The 22,915-nt window shown below is 40.3% G+C and overlaps 1 protein-coding gene across 13 annotated transcripts in view; it reads left to right on the top strand.

The window, feature by feature from the left end:
- Window positions 1–22,915, top strand: part of ERC1 (ELKS/RAB6-interacting/CAST family member 1) — a 394,434-nt gene that overhangs the window by 89,409 nt on the left and 282,110 nt on the right. For 7 of the 13 annotated variants that reach the window (XM_027093426.1, XM_027093430.1, XM_027093420.1 and 4 more), the window contains exons 4-7: window positions 7,495–7,569; window positions 13,234–13,389; window positions 14,621–14,713; window positions 18,389–18,556. In XM_027093426.1, coding sequence (XP_026949227.1) covers window positions 7,495–7,569; window positions 13,234–13,389; window positions 14,621–14,713; window positions 18,389–18,556 — 492 coding nt within the window. The remainder of the gene's footprint in view (window positions 1–7,494; window positions 7,570–13,233; window positions 13,390–14,620; window positions 14,714–18,388; window positions 18,557–22,915) is intronic. The other 6 variants (XM_027093427.1, XM_027093432.1, XM_027093425.1 and 3 more) reach the window with 2 other exon arrangements.

Genomic DNA, 22,915 nt, shown 5'->3' with positions numbered 1-22,915 from the left:
TATATATATATATGAAATTTTATCTTGTCAGTGTCTAACAAATGCACAGTGGGTACTCAAGAAATGTTGGTTGAATAAGTTGAAATGTAGGGAAAGAAGTTTACGCCTGGAGCTTACAGAAAGAAGGATAGCTTTTCCAATTCGTTTTTCTCCAGTGTGACCACTGGATACTAAAACCTAATGAAGGTTAGAAAACAAACTAAAACCCCAAACCAGTTTTGCTTATGAGTTTAGATGTAGAAGTTATAAATAAGATATTGGCAGATAAAATCAGCATTATGATAAAAGGATAATATTCTGACCCAAAGGAGTTTATTCTAGGAATCCAGAACGGCTCAATATGGCATTCACAGTTATGATTTGCAAGAGGTGAAAGGAAAAGACAACCTTGTAGTGTTTGATAGCTGTCTCAAAGACATTAGATAAAATGTTACAAACACTTTGAAAACTAAACCAAGCGAACTAAAAATAAGAATTGAATGACACTTTTATAGCATGATTTAAATAAAACAACTCAGTAAATGTGTATTATAAACATATTTTAAACTCGTAGCCAGAATTGTGCTTACTCTGACGTACACTAAGACGCATCCATTAAAGTAAGGGAGAGGCAAAGACAGCTGTGTTCATCAATATTTACATTATTCTGGAAGTGTTAGGCAGTGCCGTTAGATAAGGAAAATGAAATAAATAATATCAGTAACGGTAATGGAAAGGATAGGGCTAAATTTTCATTACAATGTAGATGGGAACATTAATATAAAGATGCTGCTTTCCCCCAACTCTGTGAATTTAATGTAATCCCGATAGGAATATTCTTGACACGTGCCCAAATGATGTTGCAGTTTCTTTGCAAGAAGAACAGTGCGGGGACACTTGTTTAAGCAGCTCACGATATATGTGTTTTAAACCCAGTGATATTAAAATGTGTGGTACTGGCACAGTAATAGATGGCTAGATTGATGAGACGGAATAGAACCCAGAAATAATAGAGTTTTAAGCATATGATGCATGTTTGGGGATAATCGCCATCTATTTGGAAAACAGTACATAGTTACATCAAGCGAAGTTCTAGGTGAAATAAAGAGCTACTTCTTAAAAAATAACAACACTAGAAGAGAATGTAAGAAAAAGGTTTTAATACAATCTTGAGACAGGAAAGAATCTTTTATTGCCATAGCAAGAGCCTTAAACAATTAAATTTGTGTATGTTAGAAAATACAGATAACAGAAGCTAAAATGGTAATTTGGAGTAAAGCTTTGTAACGTTGTGGCTCGATGTTTCGTTTCCAGAGTGACAAGGTGCTAGAGGCACTCGGCACAGCCTTTCTTTGCTCATTACTCAACAAACATCCATTGAGCTTCTAGAATGTATGTGACCTTGGGATACACGCTGGGTATACGTTTTTCATGTCAGAACACATGGTCTGTGCCCTCCTAGAACTTAAAAATCTGGTGAGAGACAATAAACTGATAATTATGAGAGGAAATAAATTAGTTGAGTCTAATTATGTTGGGAGAGGGGATAAACAGGGTAAGCATCTTTGAGGAGGTGCCCTTTAAGGGAGATCTGAAGAAAGTTGAAACAGTCTTGCTGAGCATTTGGGTAAAATCATTTCATGAAGAAGGTTAACAGTTTCAAAGGCCTGATGAGAAGGAGTTTTCAGGAGACAGTAAGGAGACTAGAGGACAAAAGCATATTGTTTAAGGGGAAGACAGGCATGAGATGAGCGGCTAAAGAGGTAGTGAGGGCCAGAGTCACTCATTCCATTCATCAGATATTTATTGGGCCCTAACCCATGTGCAGAGCACAGGGAAATACAGTAGCAGTGAACAAAACAAAAATCCATGCCCTCTAGGAGACAGAGCACTTGCCTTCAGGATCCCTGCAGGTAATGCAATAATTTTATTCAAAGTACAAGAGAAAACTGCGCCAATGTTTAATCAAGGGAGTGATCTAGTATAGCTTTTAAAATTTACTCTGGCTGTGTTGAGAATAAATGGGGGAGGGAGAATTACGAGTGAACAAGGAAGTCTAATAAAGAACTTAGCAACTGTAGGTTGGGAGAGTGGTGACTTGAAATGGCTATTGTACATTATATCACTGGTGTGTCAAGAAAGGCAGAAAGAATTGAGAGCTGGCAACACTGGGGTATCCATAGGTTTTATTATTATTGGATTATTGTCCATCTTTTAAAAAAGCGGGTTTTCATCAATTCCAAGGCTCATAGCTTTTCCCATCTCAACAGTATGAAATTGAGTTAACAAGTCTTATCCTTGATGGCATCTTAAAATCTCTGTCAGCAAGGCCGCAGTCCTGCTCTATTTGTTTGCCTGTGTACTCACAAACAGTTAACAGCTGCTCATTTTAGTCAATGTTGTGAGCATTTTTGCTATTTCTCATGTTAACTTTAGCTGTTGTTCATTATGTCTTCAGTAATATTATGCTGTGAATCAGCATTGAAACAAAGTTATTGGTATGGAGAAAGTTATAAAACAGTTCAAAATGATATATGATTAAACTTTATGGTTAAATAAGTAAAAAAGGGTCTTGCAATCAGTATAAAATAAAAATTCTGAATGATAGAAGCTTGGGTCATGGTTTATTTGGAGGCATTTCCTTCTTTTCTTTCCAGCACATTAAACAGTGGTTTGCCTTACAATCAGTGGCATCTTAGATTTGATGAAATACAGTAACATTAAAATGGCATTCATATCCAGGAACATTTGTGATTAGTTTTCCATTTTGTTTATGAACATGATTCTGTAGCTAGCAGGTAAATAATTCCCCCAAATAAAAGCCAAAGAAGAGAAACAAAAATTAAATTAAGCATTGTATTTTCTGTTTGTACTGAAATTACATTGTTACGTGACTTATTGTTAGATTTTGTATTGTTTACTGGAGTGCCTTTCCTTTGATGGATAGAAGCGTGAAGACATCTATTGGACACATACTGAACTACAGTCAAGACGTGGTTAGTGCCTGGGGCCAGGCGTATGGAGTTTTAACAGGCTTTACAGGTGATTCTGTGATACACCAAAGTTTGGTTCTCAGTCTGTTGGCAGAACATACCTGAATTGGCTATGGAATTTTTGGATGGGCTATCCATATGCATACCAAGCATTGTCTATAGGCTGAATAAATATTTCAGTTCTATATGTGCTCCTGTTTTTTTGAAATGTAGATCCTATTGTGATGAATAAAATACTAATTTGTTGGGCATTCCCTAGCGGTCCCGTCGTTAGGACTCTACGCTTCCATTGCAGGGGCCATGGGTTCGATTCCTGGTCGGGGAACTAAGATCCGCATGATGCACGACACGGCCAAAAAAAAAAAAAGAAATTAAAATACTAATTTGTTTTAAAACATTTACACGTATGTTAATTTTTGTCTATAATATTTCAGTCAACAAACCTTGTTTAGTACAACTGCTCTCATGATAAGATTTGCAGCAGTGTTTGAGGTTTAAAAGCCCTACTCTTTAACTAGGTTCTAGGCTAGGAATTCTGGCTCTAACATGTCTGAGGAATGCCTATCTGTATCTTTGGCAGTTGTAAGGTAAAAGCAGAGGAGGTTAGAGGGAAAAAAAGAGAAATAAACATATATAGAAAAAAAATAGAAACCTTGGACAACAGAGCAGGAAGAATTAAAAAAGAAAAAGCGTCCCTAGTTAGTTTGCCCTTTCCTAGTGATTTTGGACAGTGTGAACAGTTGCATCGCATAACTTGATTCAGGTTATCCTTCCTTATCTTTTTTTTGGTGTGTCATTTGTACCTCATTTCCATTTTGACAGGAAGATATGTTTTCTCAGAAGCATGCCGTTACTTGAGATGGTAAAGGGTCAGAGTGCAGTGCTGTCTTACAACGGCGGAGTTGAGGTACAGGAAGAGTAGAGAGGGTTCCTTCTTCACTTCTCCGTGTGGAGTACAGGAAAGCCAGAACTTGTGTGGAGGATTGAAATCTGCTGAAGGGACGTCTACCCTTGAACCAAGGGTGTGCTGGAGGCTAAAACCTGAAACTTGAAAGAAAGAAATTTCAGACATAAGTACTACTTTTCAGTCACAAATGCTCCTTTCTCTCAGTTGTGTAAGTAAATGTTGACTTACTTTTAAAAAGAAAGAAACTACTAACAACGGATAAATTTTGTTCCTAACTTGTTTGTTTTCTTTCTCCAGTCCTTATTCTTTAGTAAATCAGTGAGAGGAACTGAACACATTTTCTGCCGTGTACCACAGTTGGCAGTATAACAAGATCCAGATAATTCTGCCTGTACTTTACTTTAATTTCTGTGCAGTGCAAATTTTCAGGCTAAAAAGAGGGAAATACAGCAAGCACTAGCACATTCGACTTCTCACATTTGTCTGAATGGTACATTCTTTTTATACCCAGAGTCCTCTCCCTTTATTAACAGTGCAGGAGTCAGAGGCTCGATGTGCTCTCTGGGAAAGGGGAGTTGGTCAGCCCACTGACTGCAGGATGTGTTCATAATGAGCTTTAATGCGCAGGCCTTTGAATGGAAATCTGTTACGACTGATAGGTTTTACAAGATCTTAACGGGAAAGCTTTATGCCTGCGAATGGTTTAAAGTGCACCCTAGTTCCTTAGCAGAGGAGGATTTTTTTTTTATTCAAATGGATTTCTTTCCTTATGTATTGCTGATATGCTTGCTAGAGTTTAAAATGAAATTGTAATAGTTTCACTGTAAAGCATTTGGAAATTTCCCTAATTTGGAAGTAGGTAATGGGAAAGGCGTCAGATGAAATTAGTTCAGGGTCTGAATTGTGAGATATTTCAAAGAAATGCAGTTTTAGTATTTCAAGTAGATGCAGAAATATTAAATGAAAAATGTGAAGTGTAGGATAGAGGACTTTATTGAGAGGTGATGATTATTTACAATTAGCAGGATTCATTTTATTTTTGTTACATTTTAAAGTTTGCAGTCATTTATTAAACATATTAAATATCTGTGTGCCCAATTTGTCACCTGTTTACAGTGTAGGGAGTAGATTCAGTGTGGACAAACTAGAGGCTGGGGGGTTAACTTATGAATTTGTTGTTTTAATGCAGGTGAGAGGTGATTATGGCCTGAACTAATGTGCTCAGATTTTGTCCTGGATTAGTGTGTTCTGCATTTTACTGTCTTAATGAAGTGTTTTATCTTGCAGGGGTTAATTGTGGATTAACTCGAGCCTTAAGGAGACTTGCTTTTCCACTCTGTTGGCTCTAGTCTAGGTAGCCTCCCCTCCAGGGCTAGACTGTCTCTGCTCCTAAGATGTGGCCTTCCTGGTGTCTCTGCTCAGTGCCTCTGATGTTCTCTCCACTCTGGCTCTTTGGAGCTTGAATTCTTCCCAGCCCCACGTGAGTTCAGGTAGTTGCTCGACTCGTAGCTCTCTGGTAGTTGTCTGTCCCCAGTAGTTGTTCTTTGACACTGTGGAGTCTTTCCCTGTACATGCAGGCTTAGTATTTGGTCAAAGACTCCAGGGGACCCCTGTCAGATCAGACACTGCTGCTTTTCTGGCTAGCGTCTTCCTCTGTGTCATTCTGCTCTGCACATTTCTACTGCCTTTGGGACTCTTACCCACTGATCTGTCTTCTGAGCTCTGCGGGACTGCTGTTTTCCGTTTGGTCTTCCTCTCCCTGCGTCACATGATGGATAGCAAGTCCGGACCATAACCTTGTTAGTTTCTCTTCTCTCAAGGATCATAGTCCTGTGCTGCTTGTTTTCCAGTGTCTGAAAACAGTTGCTTTATGCATTTTTGTCTAATTTTAACATAGTTATGACAGGAGGGCTAGTCTTCTGTCTGTTACGATCAGATTGTGTTGACCTGGTAGAGGGTGAGAAGTAAATAGGAAACTCGTTGAAGGATTGAAAACAGACTATTGCCATGATTTGTTGATGCCTTATCTAGAGTACACCATTGCTTTCTTTAAAATGGACAGAGGAAATGAAAGGAAACTTAACTCGAGGCTGTTGTAGTAATCTAGGCTTAAACTAGACTGGAAGTGGAGTGAAATGATAAATTCAAGAACTCTTTTGAAGCTGGAACAATTAGGACCTGCTCTAGAAGGTGGTAGGAAGTGAAGGTGTGGGAGGAATGAAAGGAGACACTGCTGTTTGGCTTGAACCACCGGCAGGGCAATGCCGTTTAAGGAGATGGGCAAGACTCATCAGTCTTCAGAGGAGGGGCTAGGTTAAAGAGGAGAAAATCACGAGTTTTGTTTTGAATGAAATACGTTTGAGTGACCTAGTAAACATCTATATACGTGTCAGATGGGCAGAGCAAGGGCAGGGCTAGAGTTTCACCAGCACTGTTCAGATGGGAAGTCTCCATCTGTATTCTCTGCCATCACTAGGGGCTGTACCGGGGTACTCTGGTACTGGCTGACTCAGAGACATCGACAGAATCTGACAAGAAGATAGCCTGAGGAGGTCTGGTGACTTCAGGGGGATCCTTGAAGACCCCAACTGTGATATTCTACCATCTCCTCCTTTCCTTTCTGATCCTGAACGCACTGACATTTGGATTGAAAAAAATAGCTATGTTTTTCTGCTATTTGCTACAGGTAGACTGTTTAGGAAACTTGTTCAGCAGTCTTACCTTCTTTTTCTTTCTGATCGTAGCCCCTCTAGAGAGAGATTTCCATCGTAGGTAGCCCGGTGGTTGTTGCTCTGGGGGAGGATGCTATGCAAAGGAGGTTGTCAACACAAATGCTTTCAGTTGTTTTGTGCAGTGTGGACTGTGGCTACTTTGATTTCTCCTTTTTCTTTTTTTTTAAAAATAAATTTATTTATTTTTGGCTGTGTTAGGTCTCTGTTGCTGCGCGCGGGCTTTCTCCAGTTACGGTGAGTGGGGGCTACTCTTCACTGCGGTGCACGGGCTTCTCATTGCGGTCTCCTCTCTTGCTGCGGAGCACAGGCTCTAGGCGCACGGGCTTCAGTAGTTGTGGCTCGCGGGCTCTAGAGCGCAGGCTCAGTAGTTGTGGCGCACGGGCTTAATTGCTCTGCGGCACGTGGGATCTTCCCGGACCGGGGCTCGAACCCGTGTCCCCTGCATCAGCAGGCGGATTCCTAACCACTGTGCCACCAGGGAAGTCCTGATTTCTCCTTTTAAAAAGGGACTATTTCTAATCCCCTTTTTGGATTGTTTGGAGTTATGATAATATGTCTCAGAGTCCTGTGGAAGAGTGACATACAACATGGGGATGTGCCGGAGCTTCACCTCTTGTGGTGGCTGGGGTCTGTGTGACTTACCGTGTATAACCAAGTGTGCAGAGATGGGGACCCTCCTGTGCCCCTTAGCCTGAATGCAGTCTGTGTGCTCCCTGGTCCACAGGGAAAGGTCAGGAAGACAGAAAGTGGATCAGAGTATCTTACAAGGCCGGGGTAGTCATCTTTGCATGTAACTACTACTCCCTTGCCTCTCCACTCTCCTGTTGAAAAAATGAGAGTGAAAAGGAGGACACTTACTCTCTTTTTTGCTTCTCTTGTATAGGAGATGCATCGGAGATTTGAGAATGCCCCCGATTCTGCCAAAACTAAAGCTCTGCAAACTGTTATCGAAATGAAGGTAAGTGAGAACTTCCTAAGGAATCTTATGTGTCATTTCACACTTTCAAGTGATCACACTTTCATGTGTGAGTTTAAGAAAGTGGTATGTAATAATAGTTCACTCGTTTTATAGGCTGAGAAGAAATAGTAAGACTTAATGAAAACGACACATTAAATGAACTTCAGTTTCGTTTCCTCCAGCATTTCTTGGAGTCAGCTGTTCTCAAAGCTTTTGATATCAGGGCCCCTTATTCTCTTAAAATGACTCATTTCATTCGTTTTTAAGAAAATGTCTGCCAAATACCAAGTTTGTGTGTCAGTTCTTCTCTCGAGAAAGAATAGGGTTCCGTGAAAAAAGTACCTGATTCAGCTTGCAGCTCACAGAGCACCCAGTGCTGTCCTGGGAGCAGCATCACACCCAGGACGCAGCAGCCGGGCCTCCCCTTCCTGTTTCATCACACAGAATGGTACAAAGATACATACTCAAGGGTTGAGCATATGAAAAGTCACCAGGGAATTCCTAAGTGAGCCAGTGTTTTAAAAATGTGCTTTCTTATTCTTCTTTTTTGTCTGAGAGCGCTGACACTGAAGAATACACTGACCGCTAGTACGGTTTGACGCTGTTGTCCAGAGGCAGCGAACGCTTTTGCCTGTCCTTTATACCTTTAGTGCACGTGTCAACACAGTGGAAAAGGCACATAAAGTCGTAGTAGTATTATGAAAATAGTTTTGCCTTCTCAAAAGGGCTAGGAGGCACCCCCAGGTTTTCACGGACTATACTTTGAAAACCTCTGCTTTAGGTTACTGAGTAGTTAGAAATCTTTAGGCTGGACGTTATGGTGATTGGTGACTAAGCACTTACCTTCTATGTTAAATTCCCTGGCTTCAAAATCTGGCTTTATTTAACCAGTTGTATGACATAGAACAAGTAACCTAACCTCTCCATGCCTTAATTTCTTTATTGATAAATGGCGATAACAATAGTACCTATCCCATGGGTTCTTTTGTGGTTTAAATTAGTTAAAACAAGTAAAACACTTTAAACAGGACCTGGCACATAGTAAACGTTCAGTCAGTGTTAGCTGCTATGCTATTATTATTTTTATTAAAAACATATTCTTTCTTGCAAGAGCTAGAAGACTCTTACAGATAGGGACCCCTCCCTCTACCCCTCCTTCCCTCTCTGTCTCTTTTTTTAACTTCTTTGTATCCCCTGAAAAGTTTGACACGGTGTTTTGCATCATGTGCCTTCATTTAATGTTTGTTGATGTGACAAGAATCTTTAGTTTTTGGTATATAAATAGTTTTATGAAAATAGATGCTTCTCAAGTACAGTTATCAGAATGGTTCTCTTAATTTAGATGATTTCCTCTTAAAACTATGTTTTTATTGTTGTATACATCTTTATTCTCCCTGGGGAAAGGGTTTACTAAACAAATAGCAAATTAGTGGATTCTGGGTTCTTTACAGTTAGACAATTCATAGTCTTGAACATAATCTTGTAAACAGCCTCTAGAAAGGTTTAATTACATGTTCACATTTCCCACAAGTTTATTTGTACATGTTATTTCCTGATCCCTGTTGGAACCTAAAAACACACGAGTGTACCTATGTTCACAGAATTATTTTGCTTGCCTTTTGATGGCATAGGGAAGTGTACTGGTTTTAACTGGCAGTAGATCTATTTTAAGTTGTGTTAACCTCCAGCCATTCTGCTAAGAAGCAAGAGACTGAGATTCTGGTGGCCCAGTGAGGTCAGGTGGATGTTATGTTGAAATTGCAGATGATGTAGCTGAGATGCTGAGAGTGTGGCATGAGCTTGAGAGGATCATGAAGGTCTAGACTGGTCTTTGGGGGAAATGGGAAAGGAGGTGATGGTGGACTATAAAAAGCCCAGCTGTCTTCAAGGTGACGTAACATTCTTTTCTCTCTCCTCCTCCTCTCCCTCCTCCTTTCTCCCACTTTCTTCCCTCTGCTTCCTTCTCCCTTCTCTAACTTTTTCTTTTCCCTTTAGCAGTGGAGGAGCAGGGAGGAATTACTGGACTGCTCTAGGGTTAGAGTTTTGCTGGGTAGATACAGCAGTATTACTGGGATGCAAGTGAATTGAGGGTGGAGGTGAAGGAGTAGTTGGGATGATCGGTCCAGGAATGTAGCCTGGATAGGAAGGAAGAGAATTCAGAATGGATGGACAGGTTGGGAGAAAACGTAGAAGTTAGGGAGGTGGAGGACTCAGTGAGATGCAAGAGCAGCAGTTAATGTGAGTGACAGTGTGTCAGGCCTGGGAGGAGAGTCCTGGGTGATGTGGTCTTGTAAACTGGATAGCTAAAATGGACCGGAGGATGCGGGCGTTGGAGTTACGGACGTCAAGGAAGTCGGACATTGAAATCCTAGGATTATGGCAAGAGTGGCATTTGAAGGAGAGATCTATTGTCAGCCGGGTGCTGAAGACTTCTTCAGTGGGCGGGAGTGGCGGGGGAGCCCCTAGATGGCAGCTGTGCGGAGGGAGAGTGAAGAGGAGTGTGAGCTTTAAATGGGAGCAGCGGGTTTCCCTGGTGGCGCAGTGGTTGAGAGTCCGCCTGCCGATGCAGGGGACACAGGTTCGTGCCCCGGTCCGGGAAGATCCCACATGCCGCGCAGCGGCTGGGCCCCTGAGCCATGGCCGCTGAGCCTGCGCGTCCGGAGCCTGTGCTCCGCAATGGGAGAGGCCACAGCAGTGGGAGGCTCGCGTACCGCAAAATAAATAAATAAATGGGAGCAGCATCGAGGAACCTGGAGGTGCCCACGCTTCTCCCTGCCACTCTGTGATGCTGGGGGATTAGTGGACTTCACTGGAGAGCGTTTGGGGAAATTCTATCCTTTGGGAAAGCCTGGGTTTACTTAGAGCAGGGAGACAACTTTTGAAAAAATAGTTGAGGATTTGGGAAATTTAACAAGGAGAAGAGGGTTTCAGTGGACTCAGTGGGGTTGGTTGATTAATGATGGGAGACCCAGGGCTGGGCAAGTATAGAGTAGTAAGATGATAAAAACTTTATTTATTTAGTTATGATACATTCTAGGAGTAAGAAACCTCCTTGGAAAGGGCTGTCCTCAAATAAACCCAGCCTGAGTACTGGTCGGTGCTACAACTAGTCCAACATATCAGGCATTAATTTTCTGGCCTCATCCCAGAAAGTAGCCTGGAAGGTTCTTTTTCTGCCTCATGGCATTCAGAGCTGCAGTTATGGTCCCTTTTTAGGTGCAGATTTTATGGTGCATGATTTGATAGTGAGTGTCTGATTTGGTCAAGAGCTGCCTCTCTGTCTGTGCTGGGATTTTCAGATAGTGCATTTGAAGTCGTTTATTTATTCTTTATGGGCCAGGATAGTTTTAAACGAGTAAATCAAAATCCTGGTTTAGGGCTTCCCTGGTGGCGCAGTGGTTGAGAGTCCGCCTGCCGATGCAGGGGACACGGGTTCGTGCCCCGGTCCGGGAAGATCCCACATGCCGCGGAGCGGCTGGGCCTGTGAGCCATGGCCACTGAGCCTGCGCGTCCGGAGCCTGTGCTCCGCAACGGGAGAGGCCACAGCAGTGAGAGACCCACGTACAGGAAAAAAAAAAAAAAAAAAAAAAATCCTGGTTTAGGTTTAGAACGTTTCTGATTGTGTTAATTTAATATGTTTAATTTTGAACTAAATGTAAGTTGCATTTGAATAGATTTGTAAAAGAAAATTTTTGTTGTGTTATTTTTAAAGGTAATGCAATGCAAGTCAGAGGAGTACAGCCCTCGCTTCTCCCCCCAAACCTAAAACTAGCTAGTTGTAATTGTCTCATGATAAGTCCTTTAACTCTTACCGGCACACTCTCAGATAGCAAGGAAAGTCAGTCAAGGCAGGCTTGAGGTAAAGTGAAAAGAGGAAGTCAGTCTCAAAATTTCTTCCTAAAGGAATGGTTTCTATAAAATGCCAAATAACATAAAGCTATACTGCATTTATGCTCTTTGAGGTCTTTACTTCTTAGGTGAATAAGCATATGCAGCTATAAAGTATCTATTCTGTGTAGGAGTTTTTCTGTAATTGATGACATCTAAAGTAATCTGGGGATAAACTAGATACTGTGACAGACAAAACCAAGAAAATGAGTGTAGATGGTCGTTGTACTAGGAGGTGATATTCGTGGTGATGCTGATTTATAAGGACAGTGATGTTTCTTTTTAGAAATCATTATGAGATACTTCACATGCATGGTGAAGTATAGCGAATAAGTAAGATTACTAATGCCGTAAGTAACCTCCCCTTATCTGCAGGGGATAGGTTCCACCACCCTCAGTGGACTGAAACCACAGGTGGTACCGAACCCTATATATACTGTGTTTTTTCCTATACATACCTATGATTAATTTTATAAATTAGGCACAGTGTGTAAGGGATTAACAACAGTAATTAATAGTAAAATAGAACAGTTATAACAGTATGCTGTAATGGAAGTTATGTGAATAGGTCTCATTCTCTCTCTCTCTCAGTATCTTACTGCACAAATCTAATGCCTTCTTCATCTAAACTAAGCACTTGTCATGCACTGTAGTCGTAACTTTTGCAGTTTGAGGTGCAACAGCAAAACTGGCACAAATTTCTTTTTCCTTCATCCCAATTTCACTCCTGGAAGATTCGTTCTTACTGTAGATCATAGCAACCTCAGCATATGATTTTTTCTCTTAGTGAGAACTTCCACCTTTTCACTTAAAAGAAGCACCTTACAGCTTCTCTTTGTCAAAACTGAATTGCCAGCATCACTACTCTTGTGCTTTGGGGACGGTATTAAATAAAATATTGTCACATAAAAACGGTCACTTGAACACAAGCACTGTGATGCCAGGACTGTCCATCTGATAACCGAGGTGGCTGCTGTGAGTGACTAACGGGCAGGGGTACACTGGACAAAGGGATGATTCACGTTCCGGCGGGACAGAATGGGATGGTGTGAGATTTCATCATATTGATTGGAACAGCGGTGCACAGTTTAAAACTTCTGAATTGTTTTTTTCTGGAATTTTCCATTTGATATTTTCTGACCGCAGTTGACCTCAGGTGACTGAAACCACAGAGAGCAGAACCACGGAAAGTAAAACTGTGGATAAGTCGGGACCACTGTGTGATAAAATGTAACTGTTAGCATAATTATCCATCCCTTTGTTTTTCTGCAGTGGGAGGTTATCAGATCTTTATTATTGTAGATAGGGTTATACGAATTATTGTGTAAGCCTTTGAAACCTTCTTACTCTTTTCCCCACTCCTTTGGGAGCATAAGTAAGCCTTTTAGAGGTCATCAAGTAAAACGATAAAATATTATAGCTAGAAAAGGTTTTACTGTTAATATTACAAATGTTTTCACTAGAAGTTCGTTGACCATAAAGTACTAAGAAACTTTAACTAGTTTTCCATTGCTTCTACTTCTTCAGTTAATACTCTCAACTTTAATCAAAAGGGTGCAGAGGAAAGGCTAGAGGAAAAAATCATAGTATAGATCTCAGTCCTCCTCCTCTCCACCATATGGCCATGAAGGATATATTTTAGAAGCAAGGCACCAGTTGCAATATTTCTACATATTTGTTTATCTTTATTAAATTTCACATCTGTAAAGACAGGCTTGTGCAACCTCTCTGACTTTTTGCGAATACTTTAATGTCTAAATCTTCCTTTGTCCTCAGGATTCAAAAATTTCCTCTATGGAGCGTGGGCTCCGAGACTTGGAAGAGGAGATTCAGATGCTGAAATCGAACGGGGCTTTGAGTACTGAAGAACGAGAGGAAGAAATGAAGCAAATGGAAGTCTATCGGAGCCATTCTAAATTTATGAAAAACAAGGTAGTGGTGTGTGATACTGTAATTTTTAAATGGGGTTTGAAAAATTGATGCATGTTCCTCCTTCTGTAGTGATGGACTTCATGCTGTTTTATCAGGCTTCAGGGAAGACTACTTGTACCGTAATTCTTTCAGATAGAACTTTCCAGAATTAAAGTCAATTACTGATGTTGCATGGTTATTTCAAATTTCACTTAAAAGAAAAATTACTTGTGTGAGGCTAAGTGTGTATTATCACGGTTTAACATTTCATGTCTACCAGTACTTCTGAGGCGATTAGTAGGATTACATCCAGATGAGTTTTTCTCACTCTATGAAACATCATGTTCTTGATGTCTTGTGAACAAATTTAGAAGTGAAATTCAGCCTAAGAGACTGAATCCACCTCCCCTTTTTTTTCCTGAAATGGCTTAAATAAAACCGTGTTTTCCCTTCAAACACAGTTCCCTAAAGGAAACCCCTTTGTGCTCTCCCTTGGAGAAGACCCATGTGTATCAGGTTTATTGTTTCCCACGTGCACTTGGGGTGTATGTACAGTAGGATAAGCATTGCTGAGACATATCAGTCTGTATTATAACCTCAGTCACAGTATTCCTTCCTTAGAGCCAAAGGCATTTATTTTGTTTCTATAAACTATTTTAGGTAAATTGGAGGATTTAGTTTATTACAGTTATCAGTTTATCAGGTCTGTGGTGTTTTAAAGATCATAATTTCAATTGTAAAATATTAGCTAGAAAGTAAGTGTTCCTTCCCCTCCCCCTGCCCCCCATATCCCAATTGTGTTAGTTCCCTAATTTCTCAGAAGTGAAAACTGTTCCTTTAATGATGCAGTTTCTGGCTTCTTTCTGTGATACCCATACCTGCATATAAGTCAGTAGAATATTCCTCTATTATTTTAAGAATCTGTTATCAATGACTATGGCCAATTTCATGTAACTTTTAGAACTTAAAACTTCACATATCCAACTTTCTGTTAGTTTTGACTTATCATTCTAACTTGAGAACAAAATAAAATATTGTCTCTGCTTCCCATTTGCTGATTAGCACATTTCAGTCCATTACCCTATGGGAATAGTGAGCCCATCTAGGGTCCTTTGAAGAGGAAATTAGGGGAACAGATTTGATTGTGTTATATGAGTTATTGTTATTTCCAGTTACTGCTCTGGCTCAAAAGCAGATAATAAAAAGACCTAAGTTGACACATGAGTGAAAAAGAATAACAATGTCGTGACAGGTAGAGCAACTGAAGGAGGAGCTAAATTCGAAAGAGGCTCAAGGGGAGGAGCTGAAAAAGAGAGCGGCTGGTCTTCAGGCCGAGGTCTTTGCCGTAAGATTTACCCTTTGCGTGCAGTGGCCCCACAGTGGGGCCCTGCTGCTCTGGCTCTGGGTGCTCACACTTTCACTCTGTGGTCGGCAGCTTTGCCCGGTACTAGCACTAACCAGCCTGCTCTGCTCTTTAACCGACTCCTGTTCACCCGTTTGACCCACGTGCCGCCCTGTGTGCAGCGAGCCCTCACGTGCTCTGGAAGCCCTGCCCCTAGTTTTTTACTGTTGCTTTGCCACTGTGTGGATGGTGCTTCAAAGCTGTTTTTTCTCGACTCCTTTCCTGTTACCAGAAGCTTGTTGATTTATGTGAATGGTCTCTTTTCTCTTCTTAGGTACAAAGAATGTGCAGATGTTCTAGGTCCATCACCCAGGGTTTATTTCAATCTGATTTCTTGAGTGAAGTGCTTTACCTTCATATGTAGGCATCATCTTTAAGTCCCCGATAGGTGATTTTGCAACAAATTTTACTTTCTTTGGAACGAACAGATGGATTGAAGTGATTAGCTCATTTAGTTATCTAGTAAATTAGAAGTAGCATGAAACTGAAAGTCTCTAAATCTATTCAGTAGCTCAATCATCTGTCTAGAGAACTTGAAATTCCATTTCAAACTGTGATAAAATAATTATAATAAAATAGCTAACACTTGAGTACTTATTACAAGCATTTTATAACCTACTAAGGTAGGTATATTCTCAACCCAATTTATGTATAAGGAAGCTGAGGTAACACAGTGGTGCTCAGGAAATACAGTTAGTAAGAGGCAGAGTTTGAGTTTTACACAAGCCATTTGGTTCCAGAACCTGTGCTGGTAAGCTCTGCACTCCACTGCCCTATACTAGGCTGTGCACACATTTGTCTCACAAGTGTCAGGAAAAAAACTGCTTCTGAAAATTACGGTAGGATAAGACTGGAATGCAGCATTAAAGGAAAAAAAAAAAACACTTGTGCTAATTTAGTGTTTGCTATTTATGGACCATTTTATAGTATAGATAGAAAAGTGAGATATTTTGTCTAAAAGGGTCCAGTTTGGTTTGTTGTAACCATGTATTGTCTAGAGGAGAAGTTGATCTATAACTTTTTTTTCCTCAGCTAGTATTATTAATTTCTTTTTGTGTCGAACAACAGGCTAAACATTCTATACATTTTTTTGGTTTAATCTGTATGCAATACAGTGGCACTGGTTTGCTTTCTCCATCTTACTGATTAGGAAACCAAGGCTTAGAGAGGTAGTTACCCAAGAAGACACACTCATTCGTTCTCACGTGGGATTGACTGCAAAAGCCTTATGCTCCTAACTTTTTTTTTTTTTTTGCGTTACGCAGGCCTCTCACTGTTGTGGCCTCTCCCATTGCGGAGCACAGGCTCCGGACGCGCAGGCTCAGTGGCCATGGCTCACGGGCCCAGCCGCTCCACGGCATGTGGGATCTTCCCAGACGGGGGCACGAACCCGCGTCCCCTGCATCGGCAGGCGGACTCTCAACCACTGCGCCACCAGGGAAGCCCTATGCTGCTAACTTTTAAGGAAAATTTGTGCTTCTAAACTCTTCTATTTAGGATATTTTCTTCGTTTTCTCAGTCTTTATGGTCAGTATAGCATTATTTCAGGATTATTTAGTAATGCAGATGATGAGGAAACTGAGATTTTATAGTTATTTTTGATCACATGGTCCAGAGGTAGCTGGAAATTTGAGTAATCTTTAAGCCATAGTTCTTTAGCTGATGAGGTGAGAACATTTTGAACGTTTCTCCTGACTATTTATTCATACCACAAGTGCGTTTTTAGTGCATTCTGTTTGTTAGGGGTGGGACGTTGGTAAAGGGATGTCATGAAAGATGCTACACCATTACAGTATGTGGCAGCTCCTGGGTACATATCTGTGTTACAGGATGGAAGTAGCTGCTGTTTACAGCTATCTTCCACTGATGTCCTTACCAGCTGCAAGTATTTTGCATACGGTGAGCGCACAAAAATGTTTGTTGAATGAATGAATATTATATTTGTAAGTAGAGATTTCATGCATATGAGAAAAATGCTTGTCTTCCTGCTGAAACAGAACAGTAAATTATAAGTTTATTTTTAGTGCTCCTTAAAAATAATTTTAATTACAGTAAAATTTATTTCATACTTTCTCATGGGAAATTATTCACAAAAACTTTGTCCCGGGATTCCCTGGTGGCGCAGTGGTTGAGAGTCCGCCTGTCAATGCGGGGGACACGGGTTCGTGCCTCGGTCCGGGAAGATCCCACATGCCGCGGTGCGGCTGGGCCCGTGAGCTATGGCCGCTGAGCCTGCGCATCCGGAGCCTGTGCTCTGCAACGGGAGAGGCCACAGCAGTGAGAGGCCCGTGTACCGCAAAAAAAAAAAAAAAAAAAAAAAAAAAAAAACTTTGTCCCTTATGCCTAAGATTATTACAGTCAAAATACTTTAGATACATTCAACTTTTTAAAAAGTATTTTTTGTTTCATCAGTGATACTGAGATTACTGACTTCTTGTCAAATTTATACTTCCAAGAGTCTATATTTTAGTGTATAGCTAGCTACCTTGCTTAGGCAGTAGATATAATGTAAAAACAGATATGATTTCTGTTAATTTGGCTTACATTTAGAATAAAAGAGTAAGGGCTTCCCTGGTGGTGCAGTGGTTGAGAGTCCACCTGCCGATGCAGGGGACACGGGTTCGTGCCCCGGTCCGGGAAGATCCCACATGCCGCGGAGTGGCTGGGCCCGTGAGCCACGGCCGCTGCGCGTCCAGAGCCTGTGCTCCGCAGCGGGAGAGGCCCCAACAGTGAGAGGCCCGCGTACCGAAAAAAAAAAGAAGAATAAAAGAGTAAAAATTCTTAGAAACAGTAGAAATATAAAGGAGATGTTTGATGTTAAACGTTTTCTAAGTTAAGATGAGAAAAATTTATGGGAGAGTGAGTGGCACCTATCGATTTATGGATTGCTCTGTCAGAGTAATTCAAATTTGATTACACATGTAGATTCTTACAGAATGAGATTTTATGCGTTCTTTATTTAGGTTATATACTTTTATCCATTTAGTTGATATGACATGTTGTAGGTAATATAACTTTGTAGGTGGAATCTTTTTTTTAGGTCAGTACCCCTAACTCCTCAAAATTACATAATTTTTAGAAAGCACATGTTTATAATGCCTTATAACACTAAAGTGGCTTTTTAAGAAGGACTTTATGTACACTTTCATTTGAGAATGAAAAAAAACAATGAAAAAATAAATGTGCAGCTTTTGAGTTTAAATAGCAATAGTAGGAAGTTTCTTTTTTCTTTCTGTATTCCATCTACACTAATCCTGCTGTATTATTTGAAGTTTCTTATGACTTAATAAGATGAAAACTGCTTTAGTCATGTTCAGATGCTTACTGCTGTCTCATAGTCATCTAAGTGAATTGGGATTTTTCTTCTTCCATTCCTTTTCTAACGGATTTCAAAAGTTTAGGGGAGACAATAAATGACAACTGGAAATTTTGCTATTAGTTGAATAAGCTTTGTTTTTTTGGGGGGGGGGTCAGCTAAGATTAGATGATGCAAAAAGATGAATTGTGTCCTGTCATAAAGTTAATGCTGTATATCTTGACGTGGATCTGTCAAAGACCCAGATCAGAGGTGGTGGTTTTATTTCTTTTTTCCTTATACTGCTTTTTCTTCTTCTCTAGATTGGTCAGGTGAAGCAGGAGCTGTCCAGAAAGGACACAGAACTACTAGCCCTACAGACAAAGCTAGAAACACTCACCAACCAGTTCTCAGACAGCAAGCAACACATTGAAGTGCTGAAGGAGTCCTTGACTGCTAAGGAGCAGAGGGCTGCCATCCTGCAGACCGAGGTAAAAGGAGTTGTGGGATTTGCACGGAGCCCATTCCTTGGCACCTTTTCTTGTGTATTACCTGTGCACTTCTCGTTGTGTTGAGATACGGGAGCTATGAATAATATTATGATGGATTCTTTAGCGATGTGGTCAGTTATAGTACTAAACTATAGCCGTCTTGTTTCTGTTGTTCTTGTATCTAACAAATTAAACCCGTGCAGTTAATATATGTTTTTGATACTTCAGACTTTGACTAAGTCTGTGCTTCTAAGTAGACTTTAAACTAATGATATGAAATGAAAAGATAGTTGTAAAAGCATTTGTCCTCACCCGTGGTAAATCTTTCAGTCATGAATGGGAGTGAGCTTGGTCAGCCTGTGTTGGGTTATTAAGTGTCCTTAATTTTTGGTATTATGAATAGCTTTAAGTAAGCAAACTGTGGAATCTAGAAATGTTTGAGATAAATCTTGTTTTGAACTGCAGATTATTAGACACGTGCCTTCATGTCCTGTTTGAAAATAAAGTTAGCATTTTTAGAAATATTAGAAGATTATCTAGTCTGCCAGCCTTGATTAGAGGTAGGAACACACTAAATAATTCCAGACAGATGAGAATCTGTCATATTTGCAATGAGAAGGAATTGATGATGCTATTTGGATTTGCTGTCTTAAGGAAAATATTTTCTAAAGATCTCAGTGAAATAGAGAATTTAGGTAGGAATAGGTAAGCAGTTCTGCTGTATAGAAGAAAAATAAAGCATATAGTATGGATTAATTTTTTCTTTTCTTTTAAAGAACAAGATAATAGATAAATAAAGGCATAGTGTAATGAAAAAAGGAATGGGTAGTAAAAAGAATGCATGAAAACATCTCAGACCCAGAAGTTCAGAATCTTCAAGCGAGGAGGAATGGGAAAATGACCAAAATGTTTCATATAGTATTTTATTTTTTTACAGTTTGGGATTTTGTTGAAAATGAGAGATTTGGATGATATATTTATAATTTTCCTTACAAATTATACTTTTTCTATTTTGATCACGTTTCATTTTATCGTGATACCTCAGAGGGCTATTTTGGGATAAATAAGGCTCTGGCTCTGGCCTCACAGTTACTGAGTGAACTTCAGTTTTACCACTTGCTACCAGGTGCAGGGTCCTGGGCACATTACTTAAGTTCATTGTGCCTCGTTTTACATTTGTAAGATGAAGAGGAGTTCCTGCCTCATTAGGTTGTTAGCATTAAACGAATTTATTCACTCCTAGTGCCTGGCACATAGTAAGGTCTTTGTCAGTTATTGGCATCATTCTAATTCTTGTAATACTATCAGCTAATATATGTAAACTGTTAAAACGGTAAGAGATTCTTATTGCTTTTCTTTTCATTGGCATAAATTTTATGTAGAAGGTCTGCTATTTAATATTTTTATCAAGCTAAATTAAGGTTTATTCAGGGAGTTGCAAATATAGAATTATCTGAAAAATGTTACCTGCAGATTTATTAATTTGTGGCTTTATTAGAGTTTTTCACATCAATGCCTGGTATGCATGCAGTACTACAAAAGGGTCAAAAGAGGGCACCAGTGTTTTGGAGGTGAGCCTGTTGCCAAGTTTGCTGCTGTGATAGTTTTGGATGGAGGTGGCAGGTGTGGGAACCAGGGGACCAGGCAGTTGGTTAATGATAATGCAAACACTTAAAAGCTTGTCACAGTCTAATAGATGACTTCTTCCCCTTGGCAATCCATCCTTCTCTTTGTACCACCCTCTGAAATAATGTTCTTATTAGCTAGGTCTCACACAGATGGGCTTGTGATTGGTTTCTTGTACCACAGAGAACAAAGACTGTATTTGTGGTCATTCTTGGATGGTTTTTATATTTGTTTTTAGGACTAACTGAGTTTCAGTAATTACCCTTGTAAGTTATTAGGACAACTGCTCCAATATAAGGGTCTCATTCTGAAAGATAACAGTAGAAAAGCTAACTTCCTTTGAATTTGGGGTGACTCTGTGAATGTTATGTGCCTGTTTATCAGGATCTGCTTTTTTTTCTTAAATTACTCTGGGGACACTCGACAAGGCTCACTTTTTCCAAAGCAGCTTTCTCCTGTTGGATCCCATAAAAGACAGTTTGAACCAACTCTTTGAAAGTTCTCACCTTTTTCTATAATTGCTACATTTCTGTTCCTATAATTGCTCTTTTTTTAAAAAAATAAATTTATTTTATTTATTTATTTTTGGCTGCATTAGGTCTTCGTTGCTGCGCGCGGGCCTTCTCTAGTTGGCGGCGAGCGGAGGCTACTCTTTGTTGTGGTGCACGGGCTTCTCACTGCAGTGGCTTCTCTTGTTTCAGAGCACAGGCTCTAGGCTTGCAGGCTTCAGTAGTTGTGGCACGTGGGCTCATTAGTTGTGGCTCGCAGGCTCTAGAATGCAGGCTCAGTAGTTGTGGCACACGGGCTTAGTTGCTCCGCGGCGTGTGGGATCTTCCCGGACCAGGGCTTGATCCTGTGTCTGCTGCATTGGCAGGCGGATTCTTAACTACTGCGCCACCAGGGAAGCCCCCTATAATTGCTCTTAATTGATCTCATCCTCCTCTCTGAAGCTACCCTAGACTTTCATCCAGCTCTCAAATCACTAAATTAAGCACATATGAAAAAGAACATGGATTCAGGAGTTTTTTTTTTTTAATTTTAAAATTCTTTAAGGAAAAACAGGATGTGGGAAAAGCCCTGTTTTTTTTCCTGTTCAGGGTCCATGGTATGAGGTCCTTTTGTGTTGGGCAGTACACGGTATATAGTGTCTATGGAATTGCTCCTGTTTTATGAACATCTCCTTTAATCTGTTGACCTTCACAGAGGGAGTCTGGATTTAGTAGCACTGTGGTCAAAGCATGGGCTTTGGAGTCAGACCTAGGCTTGAAGTAGCCTTCTACATTTATTAGTTATGTGACCTTGGATGAGTTATTTTACCTCTGTAATCCTCCATTTTCTCATCTGTCACTGAGAATAATAATAATACCAACTTCCTAAGGTTAAAATAGATGTTTAATGTGGCTAGAATAGATTTTTTAATTATGAAGTTCTTATCTGAATTTGGGGTGAATATTAAATATCAATGGGTTTAAAATATCGCCACTGGTTTTTTTAGATGATAACTTTGTAGCCCCCCTCCCTTTGTACAGATAAATTGTGCACTGTTGAATGACACATCTCTGCCTGTGGCCTTTTGCAAGTTTCTCTGAGCTCTTCAACCTTTTGTTGGAATGTCAAACAGAACTCAGTGCAGTTTGTTGAAATAGCCTTTTAAAAAGGTCTGCTTGTGTACAGTCTCAGTCTCATGACCCAACGCCCTTCATTCGTCCTCCTTTCTAGATGGGAACAGTGGGAGATGTGGTGATAGGAAATTATACTTAGTGATCTTGGGCAAGTCACTTAGTTTTGGCTTTGATTTCCTCAGCTTTAAAATTAGGAGTAGTTTAGATTATTTAATTTTTTAAAAATTTATGGGGACTTCCCTGGTGGCGCAATGGTTAAGAATCCGCCTGCCAAATCAGGGGACACGGGTTCGAGCCCTGGTCTAGGAAGATTCCACATGCCGCAGAGCAGCTAAACCCGTGCGCCACAACTACTGAGCCTGTGCTCTAGAGCCTGCGAGCCACAGCTACTGAGCCCGTGTGCCACAACTACTGAAGCCCGTGTGCCTAGAGCCCGTGCTCTGCAACAAGAGAAGCCACCGCAATGAGAAGCCCGCGTACTGCAACTAAGAGTAACCCCAGCTCGCCACAACTAAAAAAAGCCCGCACGCAGCAAGGAAGACCCAACACAGCCAAATAAATAAATACATAAATTTTTAAAAAAAGTTATGAAATACAGGAAAAATGCAGAAAATAATATAGTAGACAGTACTCAGATTTAACTTACATTTATGTTTGACCACATTAGGTGATCTTTAAAGGTCCTTTAAAAGGAAAGATTTTTTAAAAAAAAAAGCTCATTCTAAACTAGATATTCAGTGAAAGCAGAAACTTTTGTTAGAATCTCAGGTTTTTAGAACTGGTTGGGGCTAGGAACAGGCTAGGAATAAATATTCGGAAGCTGTCATTATGGGGGTAGTGGCTAAAGCCTTAGGGATGAATTGGTTTCTCCAGAGGAAGGTTGTATAGAGTGAGATGTAAAGAGGGGGAAATGACAGAGGATCCAGTGAAGAAAACTGAAAAGGTGTGGTCAGAGAGTTAGAAAGGCAGTGAGTCATATAATTGCAAAAGAGGAATTATAGGAAACATGCCATTGTTACTGGCATGCAGTTACTAGTGCTAATGTGCTCTTAGGTAGATCTGTTTATTGATGTAAAACAAAAGAAGGTTAAGGTGGGTTGAGATAACTAAT

Source organism: Aethalodelphis obliquidens, unplaced genomic scaffold (assembly GCF_003676395.1).
Source record: "Aethalodelphis obliquidens isolate GAN/ISIS:26980383/991018 unplaced genomic scaffold, ASM367639v1 scaffold83, whole genome shotgun sequence".
NCBI classification, from domain to species: domain Eukaryota; kingdom Metazoa; phylum Chordata; class Mammalia; order Artiodactyla; family Delphinidae; genus Aethalodelphis; species Aethalodelphis obliquidens.
Note: the sequence above shows the minus strand (reverse complement) of the source record. Positions and strands in the feature narration are given on the sequence as shown.